The 10,768-nt window shown below is 37.0% G+C and overlaps 1 protein-coding gene across 1 annotated transcript; it reads right to left on the bottom strand.

Moving 5' to 3' along the window:
• Positions 1-1,663: 1,663 nt before the first annotated feature.
• On the bottom strand, positions 1,664-10,283 carry GPR141 (G protein-coupled receptor 141). Its single transcript, XM_031951730.1, has 2 exons — positions 10,116-10,283; positions 1,664-3,949 (listed from the first exon to the last, which is right to left on the bottom strand). The coding sequence occupies exon 2, from the start codon at positions 3,939-3,941 to the stop codon at positions 3,069-3,071; it is 873 nt and encodes a 290-aa protein (XP_031807590.1). The 5' UTR covers positions 3,942-3,949; positions 10,116-10,283; the 3' UTR covers positions 1,664-3,068.
• Positions 10,284-10,768: the final 485 nt, after the last annotated feature.

Here is a 10,768-nt window from a genome sequence, read left to right as displayed (position 1 = left end):
GCCAAGTAAATGTCTGAAGTGAAGTCAGGTTTGTATTCAAGGTGCTCCTAACTCCAGACCGCATTCTCTATCCACTAGACCACTAGCTGCCCCAAGTAAGACAAAGCTTAGGATCTTTACAGATGCCACTGAAATAACAGAAGTAGTTTCTTGTGCCCTGTTGGGAATCACTGTAGTAAGGGAGAAATATTGGTTTCTCCGGTCTCTCTCATGGCAGCACAAATTTGAGAACAGAATGTTTGGTTCTTCCTAGCTCGCTCACCCTGGGACCGGGCCTTAGGGAAGCTCAAAAGGAGCTACTAGCCTCACAGCTCTTATCCCCTCATGGGAAAATCTGCCAGAAAATGAGGAAAGAAGCTGAAGACTAAAGTTACAATTTTGTTTTGGTTTTTGGCGTTTTCTATTGAAAGTTTCTTGGGACCCACTTCAATCACCGAATCACTGAGAAGAACCAAGTCTTTCCTAGTTGATCATTGCACATTGTTGCTGTTATTGTGTCCAATGTATTCCTGATTCTGTTTCTTTCGCTCCGCATCAGGTCATGTAAATCTTTATGGGCTTTTCTGAAATCAGCCTGTTCATCATTTTTAATAGGACAATAATTTTTCATTACCTTCATATGACACAATTTATTCAGCCATTCTCCAATTAATGGGAATCTATTCATTTTCCAATTCTTTGCCACTACAAAAAGGGCTCTGCCACAAACATTTTTGCACATGTGGATCCTTTTCCCTCCTTTAAGATCTCTTTGGGATATAAGCCCAATAGAAATCTTGCTGTATCAAACTATGCCCTTTGGGCATAGTCTCAAAATGGTCTCCAGAATGGTTAGATCAGTTCACAACTCCACTAACAATGCATTAGCATCCCAGTTTTTCTACATCCCCTCCAACATTTATCATTATCTTTTCCTTTCATCTTAGCCAATCTGAGAGGTGTGAGGTGGGACCTCAGAGTTGTTCTAATTTGCATTTCTCTGATCAAGAATGGTTTAGAGTATTTTTTCCATATGACTACAGCTGTCTTTAATTTCATCATCTGAAAAATGCCTATTCATATCCTTTGACCACTTATCAATTAGGGAATGACTTGTATTCATATAAATTTGACACAGTTCTTTATATATTTTAGAAGTGAAACCTTTATCAGAAACTGCCTATAAATGTTTTCACATGTTTGCACTTCCCCTTTTCATCTTGTTTCAGTTGGGGTTTTTTATCCAAAATCTTAATTTAATGTAACCAAAGCTGTCGATGCTGCTTTTCATAACGTTCTCTAGTTCTTCTTTGGCCATAAATTCCTCCCTTTAAAATTACAATTGGTGACAGATACAGAAAGTCAAACCTTGAGGAAAGAAAGCCCCCACTAAAGTCAACACTGCTATGAGTCACAGAATAAGAAACAAGATTATTCTGGAGGGGAGGATGGTTAGATGAAGTCAACAAACATTTATTAAGTGCCTACTAGAGCCAAGCATTGTGCTAAGTGCTGGGGATACAAAGAGAAGAGAAAGGGGCCCTCAATGACCTTATATTCTACTGGGGGAGACAATATGTAAACTTACTGTGTTCAAACAAGATAGAAACAAAATAAATTAAATAAGGCACTAGCAAAAATAAGGGATTACGAAGTTTTTTTCTCAAATGAGATTTTACTTTATTTTTTTTTTTGAGATTAGAGGACATTTTATTAAAGTAGAATAGAAATGAACAAAACTTAAGGTTAGAAAACCAGAATGAAACATATCCGTCCTTCAGATCTTTATCGTCATGAATATGAAATGAACATTAACAACATTAATCCTTCCTATCAGAAGCATGCTTTTGTTGCTAATTAGATCTGAAATCTTAACTCTTGTCACCCAGTCTTCTGACTTGGCGCTTCCCAGGTCCAGCTGAGTGCTTTTATATGGGAACATTGTCTGTTCTACCATTCTGAGACCCTGAAGTCTTTCCTCAGCATCCACAATCAGACTAAGAAACTGAGAGCAGTGACCCCAGTTAAACAGTAGGGCCACAAATGCTACCTCCCCTTTATGCTACAAACATAATTCCTACCTCATGTATCTCCTCTTCGTCTCCTTTGTATTTTCTCTAAAGCAAAATGACATTAAATAACTGCATTCTTGTTTAGTCTCTACAGAAATTCAACTCCACTACGTGCTCTTCTATGAAGGTTGGAGATAGAAGGAAATTTTGAGGAAACTCAAACCTTGGCAAAAAAAAAAAATGGCAAAAAGTATTTAGAAGACAATCCAAGTTTTTCAGATGAGATTTTAACTGGAATTTGCTGACAGAGCCCCAAGGGACACCCGTAGTCACAGGACACGATCAAAGGGGTTTTCAGCAAAGGAGACAAAGAGTGGTGAGAGAGGGAGGAGAACCAGGAGAGAGGAAGGGTATCCTGAAAAATCTAGAGAGAAGAAGAAGAGGAAAGGACACAGAGCAGGAAGATTAAGAACAGGTTCCCCAAAGTCAGTTAGGAAATAGTGTTATCTTCTAAGTTCCCCGGTGATGGACTGTTCTTGTGCCAGATGGACGACAGTCAAGGACTCCATTGTTATTTCCCTGGTGTTATGAGAAAGTAAGGAAGGCCTCCTGCACATTGGATGGGCCTCTTGGGGTGAACCCATGGAAGGACCGGGATGAAACCCAGAAGGGTTCCCAAACTAGGAGGCCCAGATCCATTTGAGCATTCTGAATGAAATCCCGCCAAAACTTAGCAGGATGGGATCATGGTAAGGGTCAGTCTTGGATGCCTCTGTCTCCTCTCTGTTGGTCCCTGAATGGCGGCTCGATTTCCTTCTAAATCTTCTCCTTCCTGAGCCATTTGTGCCCCGTTTTCTTCCTTGGCTTGGTACCCTGGGACTTCAGCAAGTCCTCTACCATCCTTCAATGGCTGAGCAAATGATAGCAATAACCGGGGGTTGCTCCATGAGATGGAAGTGGGAACAGAGACAGCGGCTAGGGGAAGGGGAAGGAGGAAGAGTCCCGAGCATTTCTCAACCTGGAACTTCTCTAAATGCTCCTAAGAAATAAAAAATGCAGTTCGGTCCCAACGAGCACTCAGTGGGCCAGCCCGCCCAGGAAGCACAGCATGTCCAGGCTGCAGATGCCCGTGAGCGCCTTGCAGATCTCACTGTACAGAATTAGCTCCGGGTTCTGGTCCCGGGAAAAATTGTGAATGAAAAAAGCCCGAAAGACATGATGCGGCAGGAAACAGACGACCATCACCAGCAGGAAGAAGAGGCTGCTGCCGTGAGCCCGGAGCTCCTGATGTGCGAGCGCACCAGGCCCTAGCGCCCTGCTCAGGCGTCTGAGCACCAGCAGCTGAAGCACCGAGAGCACCGAGACCGTGGCCAAGAGGACACCGATCGCGCAGTAATTGATGGCGGCCACCGACCGGAGGCTGAGTTCTTGGTGAAACTCAAAGCAGTGATGGGAGGAGTCCGTGTGGGTGCCATAGTGGAAGCGAAAAACCAGCGTGAAGGTGAGCGTTCCCAGCAGCCAGATGGAGATGCTCAGGGCCGTGGCCCGGCCAGTCTGCGCCTCCTGCGCTGGGTGCCTCCTGAAGTGAGTGAGCAGGCGAATGGCGATGATGGCCAAGTAGAAGAGAAAGCTGAGGTACATGTGGAAATGGACCGCGCTGCTGACCAGCCGGCAAGCGAACCACCCGAACTTCCACTGCCTCAGGAAGTAATAGCTGAGGCGGAATGGGAGGCTGGCCAGGAAGATGGAGTGCAGCACGGTGAGGTTGGTGATGAGGATGGTGATGGCGGACCAGGAACTCCTCTGGGACAGGACGTGGGCCATCATGACGGAGTTAGCCGTGCCCCCTAACAAGATCGCGCAGTAGAGTGTGGCCAGGACCTTCTTGCAGTGCTCATTGCAAAGGGCCAAGCTTCCATTGGAGAAGTTTTGCTGAATGGTTACCTCCATGTTTTCTCCTAAGGGAATACCAAAAGAAATGTTTTAAAATCTTAAGTATCCAACTAGAACCATTCCCAGTAAGATGAGGAGTGAAACAAGGTTGCCCACTATCATCATTATTATTCAATATTGTATTAGAAATGCTAGCTTCGGCAATAAGTGATGAGAAAGAGATTAAAGGAATTAGAGTAGGTAATGAGGAAACCAAATTATCACTTTTTGCTGATGATATGACAGTATACTTAGAGAACCCCAGAGATTCTACTGAAAAGCTATTAGAAATAATCCATAACTTTAGCAAAGTTCGACATAAATCCTCAGCATTTTTATACATCACCAACAAAATCCAACAGCAAGAGATACAAAGAGAAATCCCATTCAAAATAACTGTCAATAGCATAAAATATTTGGGAATCTATCTGCCAAGGGAAAGTCAGGAACTATATGAGCAAACTACAAAACACTTTCCACACCAATAAAGTCAGATCTAACCAATTGGAAATTTATTAAGTGCTCCTGGATAGGCCAAGCGAATATAATAAAGATGATAATACTCCCTAAATTAATCTATTTATTTAGTGCTATACCAATCAGACTCCCAAGAAACTATTTTAATGACCTAGAAAAAATAACAAAATTCATCTGGAAGAACAAAAGGTCAAGAATTTCAAGGGAACTAATGAAAAAAATCAAATGAAGGTGGCCTAGCTGTATCAGATCTAAAACTATATTATAAAGCAGCCAACCATTTGGTATTGGCTAAGAAAGAGACTAGTTGATCAGTGGACTAAGTTAGGTTTACAGGATAAAATAGTCAATAAGTTTAATAATCTAGTGTTTGACAAAACCAAAGACCCCAGATTTTGGGACAAGAATTCACTATTTGACAAAAACTGCTGGGAAAATTGGAAATTAGTATGGCAGAAACTAAGCATTGACCCACACTTAACACCATGCAGCAAGATAAGATCAAAATGGGTTCATGGCCTAGGCATAAAGAATGAGATTATAAATAAATTAGAAGAACATGGAATAGTTTACCTCTCAGACCTGTGGAGAAGGAAGGAATTTGTGAGCAAAGAAGAACTCGAGTTCATTAATGATCACAAAATAGTAAATTTTGATTATATCAAATTAAATAAAACACTGTGGACCAAAAGGTATGCACAGTTTGGCTTTTTGAGCATGGTTCCAAATTCTTCTCCAGAATGGTTGGATCCGTTCACAATTCTACCAACAATACATCAGTGTCCCAGTTTTCCCACATCCCCTTCAACATTCGTCATTATCTTTCCCTGTCATCTTAGCCAATCTGACAGGTGTGTAGTGGAATCTCAGAGTTGTCTTAATTTGCATTTTTCTGATCAACAATGGTTTGGAGCACCTTTTCATATGACTAGAAATAGTTTCATTTTCTTCATCCGAAAATTGTCTGTTCATATCCTTTGACCAGTTATCAGTTGAAGAATGGCTTGATTTCTTATAAATTAGAGTAAATTCTTGATATATTTTGGAGATGACGCCTTTATCAGAACCTTTAACTGTAAAAATGTTTTCACAATTTATTGCTTCCCTTCTAATCCTGTCTGCATTAGTTTTATTTGTACAAAAGCTTTTTAACTTAATATAATTGAAATTTTCTATTTTGTGATCCCTTTGATCTCTTTGAAGAATACCCTTTGATCCAGCAGTGTTAACTACTGGACTTATATCCCAAAGAGATATTAAAGGAGGGAAAGGGATCCATATGTGCAAAAATGTTTGTGGCAGTCCTTTTTGTAGTGGCCAGAAACTGGAAACTGAGTGGATGCCCATCAGTTGGAGAAGGGCTGAATAAATTGTGGTATATGAATGTTATGGAATATTACTGTTCTGTAAGAAACAATCAGCAGAATGATGTCAGAAAGTCCTGGAGAGACTTACATGAACTGATGCTGAGTGAAATGAGCAGAACCAGGAGATCATTATACACTTCAACTATACTACTACATGATGATCAATTCTGATGGACGTGGCTCTCTTCAACAATGCGAGGATTCAAATTCCAATTGATCTGTAATAAACAGAATCAGCTACACCCAGAGAAAAAACACTGGGAAATGAGTATGGACCACAACATAACACTTCCACTCTTTCTGTTACTGTTTGCTTGCATTTTTGTTTTTTCTTCTCAGCTTATTTTTAAGTTCTTTCTAAATCCGGTATTTCTTGTGCAATAAGATAACTGTAGAAATATGTATAGTTACATTGTAGTTAATATATACTTTAACATATTTAACACGTATGGGACTACCTGCCATCTAGGGGAGGGGGTGGAGGGAAGGAGGGGAAAAGTTGAAACAGAAGTTTTTGCAAGGGTCAGTGTTGAAAAATTACCCATGCATATATATTGTAAATAAAAAGCTATAATAAAAAATAATTTTAAAAATCTTAAGTATCCATTTTTTTGGGGGGGAAAGGGTATAAAAGTTTTGAATTAAATAATCCTAGGATAAATTCAGTTGCAGGCAGTTCTTAATTTTCTAAAATATTTGAAGGGATCAAAGCATTAATAATACAGACAATGGATTCTTCAAAGATTTTTTTTTCTTAGTATGAAATGGGTCTGTCTTATGGATATCAGAATGGAATTTTTAACTGCATTTCTAAGTCAACCTCCTACTCCTATATAATTTGTTTGGTTCTACCACCACTGTTGGTGAATAGTTCATATTTTTAAAATATTATTTAAATTACACTAATTGTTTTCTCTACTTCTTTTTCTAGCCCCAAACTCTGATTTCATCAATATAGTTACGTTCTGATAAGGAAATTCTTGTAGTTGAACTTCGTTTCCTGATTCAGGGCCATGTCAAGCTATCCCTTTCCCATGTAATTGTTATTAAAATTATATCATGTATACAATATCTAATATAGGAAAAGAATATTTTAGATTGAAAAGTAAATAATGAATTATGTGGCCTAGTGATTTCTTCTTCAACACAGAAATGATGATTGAAATCTAATAATTGAAGGAATAAGAGTCAATATGGTTTACTCAATTCCCTTAATTCTGCCTTTGATTTCTGGGAAAACACCAGCTCACTCCCCCATATATCACTTATCCATAAGCCAAAATTAGGAAGTTTTTAATGTGCTCCTTCTCACCATCAACATTATATACTAAGAAAAGACTACTGGAAAGCATCCTCTCACATACAGCAGCGAACATAAAGTCTAAAAACAATAATAAAGATAAGCAAACCTTGTTAAATAGACTGTACTAAGTCAGGCTACGAATCTCTACCAATTACTTAGATGGCTCCTAATGGACTAATTTTGAGAGGGGAGATTTACCAAAAAATCTCCAACAAACAAACATCATGAAACACAGAAATATCCCGGAGATCATCAATTTTAAATATCAAGTCTCCATCTAGTAATCCATTCCCAAAGCCCATTCAATTATCCCATTTTGTCTGGAGTCCTGAATATCTCATGACTGGTCTGTGGAAACAGCTTCTCTTAGACATTATGGAATTGGTCTCATCCTTAGGGTGGCTGTGAAGAAGGTTTCTCTTTTTTGGTTCAGAGTCACTGATAATTCTGGTAGAAGTTGTCAGTAACAAGACTTACTACAATTTAGTATGATCTCTTAAATTTGGTTTTCCAAACTTGAAACGTCAGAGATTTTTTTTTAATAAACTGAACTGAAATTGTTGACTGTCATATTTCTTTTAAAAGGGAAAAACTGATCCAAACACATGCTTTTCCAAAGATATATCACTTCTTTTTGTCTTTACTGAAACCCTTTACCTGATATAAGAATCTTTTTAAAATATGCTAATATGTAAAATGAACTCTTCTTTAAAATTATCAGATACATTAAAATGGGAAAATCATTTCACTCTTTGCCATTATTAATGCAATTTTCTATGTGACATTCTTAATCCAATTTTGAGACCTCATTACTAAAATCTAATCAAAGCCTGAATTTCTATATTTGCATGTCAATCATATACATATGTAGATAGTTTTTAAAGAAAACAATCCAATTCTGTTGCTTTCTCAAATATTACTATTCCATTTAATTAGAAAAAGTTTAAATTACATCTTTTACTTATTATTTTGTCTAATCCTCCCTCCCTCCAGAGGAAAATTATAATTTAATATGGAAGAAAAATTTAAAATTTTTCATATACTCTTGTAGAAAGTCATAGATGTTCTAGGATCCATCTATCAATGAAAAGATTTAGTATTATGCTTAAAAAACTACTGCTCACCTGCTCTGATCATAGAATTTTAAGATGAAAAGAAAAAAGGGAGAGACGTAACAATGTCAAGACTTGTCCCCTCAAGGACACGGCTGACCTAATATATGCTATTGCAGGGTATATCAGATAAATTAACTTTATTTGATTCTAAGTACAAGACATATCTGACAGTCAATCAAGTAGAAGAGCTCCATATTATTCACAGGGTATTAAAAGAAAGGCTCAGGATTAGCCAGCTGGAGAAATGGCCTGTTCAAAGGGATCTTCCCCTCTCAGATTAATTTTTTTAACTAGATAAAAGAGGCTGTTCTTTGCTTCATTTTTTTTTTTTTTACTTAACCCTAATCACTAAATGGGAATTGCCTCAGTCAAAGTGAGAAATGGGAAAGACTTTAACTTAAAAAGGTCAAGGTCTCTGACTGCATCCAAGACCACCTCCAATTGTCTTGACCTGTATCTTTCTCCTGGACCCAGACCATTCTGAAAGGGAAAGGGAAGCTGGTGACTTTCTACAGAGCTCTGTCACTCAGATCCAATTCACTTGTGTGTCATGGCGTCACCTCCCCGATGTCATGGTACTCTGAGAACAAAGGGCAAACAACAGCAGCAGAATTGAGAAACTGAGCTGAGAGGATCCTACCTTTGCTAAGGTCATTTCTTTAACTTTTCTCAGAGACAGACATCCATCTAAAGCGATTCTCAAACTACAGAACATGCCATTTTTTACTGTTGGTTTCATGACAATTCAGACCACTGGCAGTGTAACCCAAACTCAAAACAGTATTGCAATCCCAAGAATTTTTACCTCAAATAACATTTTACTAATCATAACTTAGTGCTTTAATATTATTTTCCAGGTTTTTCTAATAGTTAATTTCATTTGTCCTTTATTTCTTTTTCTTTTTTAGTAGTATTTTATTTTTCCAAATAAATGCAAAGATAGTTTTCAACATTCACTTTTGCAAAACATCGTGTTCTAAATTTTTCTCCCTCTCTCCCTTCCTAAAACAGCAAGTAATCCAGTAGACGTTAAACATATGCAATTCTTCTAAACTTATTTCCATATTTGTTAATACAGCACTAGAAAAATTAGATCAAAAAGAAAAAAAAACAAGAGAAAGGAAAAAAAAGCAAGCAAACAGCAACAAAAAAGATGAAAATACTATGCTGTGCTCCACATTTAGTCTCCATAGTTTTCCCTCTGGATACAAATGGCACTTTGCATTACAAATCTTTCTTTCTAAATTAAAACTAACTATATTCTAAGGTTTCAGACATGCCATAAATATCTGACAATTATCTGATATTAATGCATTGAAATTACAACTTTAAACTACTATATACATTTTCGTCATTTTTATAACTGAAAGCCAAAAAAAGTAAAAACTTACTCTTTATGATAGTAAACTTGTGAATCTTCTCTGAGATTGGGGAAATCTCTCCCCCAAAGGAATGGGGGAGATGGTATTCTTTTTTCTTGGTTCTAAGTTCTCAAACTTCAATATATTCACTTTTGCAGCACATGATGTAGTCAGTAGGACTGATAAGGTCTTCTGACTCTAAATATAGATCCTCAAAGAACCTCATGAGAAAAATATCTTAAAAACTTTATACTGCTTTCCTCCCCAAACAGGAAATTATTATTTTTAGAACGAAATATTAAATTTTCAAGTTTTTCAAATTTCACCATATAAGAAAAAAATTAGAAACACAATAATAACATACACAATAATATATATTTAAAACATGAAATAAAACTTATTACCAGTCAAATGGTATCAATTCAACCAAATTATCAGAGTGCTTGTTTTGCCACCTTTGGCGTTTTATATTAATCACATCTTAAACCTGAAATATGGTTATTAGGTACAGACCAATTGCATCCAGTTATAGAAATAATAACAAGTGCCAACATTTATATGGTGCTTACCGTATGCCAGATACTAGGTCAAACACTTCACAATCATTATATTATTTTGTTCCTCACAGCAACCCGGAAACTTGTGTTCCATTATAATTTTCTTCTTTATAGACCAGGAAGCTGAAGTAAACAGAGATAACTTACTTATAATCAAGATTAGTTTCTTCTTTTACAACACAATCAATGTGGCGATATAATTACATGATTGTACATGTATAATCTATATTAGATTGCTTGTCATATTGGGAAAGAAATATGGGAGGGACAAAACCTTGAAACTCAAAAGTCTTATAAAAATGAATTTTGAAAACTGTTTTTACATATAATTGGAAAAAAATACTATTTACTAAAAAAAAAATGTGCTTTTTGTAGGGAAAAAAATCTAAAAGATCACACAGTTAATCAATTTCCGAAACTAGAGTGTAACTCAGATTTTCCTCCATTTTTCCTGCATTTTTTTTCTTTTGCATTTGATGACACAATTAATAGAAGAAGACATTTCACTACATTATAATTTAATTATAGGACAACTCTCAATGAAATCAAATCAAATTTGTGATTTATCATCACAAAATCAAAACCCATCATTGTCCCAGGGCTTTTAAACACCTACTCTTTAAAATTCAGAGCCCAGAGTTAACAATTAGCTGGTTTTCAAAACT

This window comes from Sarcophilus harrisii, chromosome 1 (genome assembly GCF_902635505.1).
Source record: "Sarcophilus harrisii chromosome 1, mSarHar1.11, whole genome shotgun sequence".
In the NCBI taxonomy this organism is placed as follows: Eukaryota; Metazoa; Chordata; class Mammalia; order Dasyuromorphia; family Dasyuridae; genus Sarcophilus; species Sarcophilus harrisii.
The sequence above is the reverse complement of the archived record's forward strand: the minus strand, read 5'-3'. Positions and strand labels throughout refer to the sequence as shown.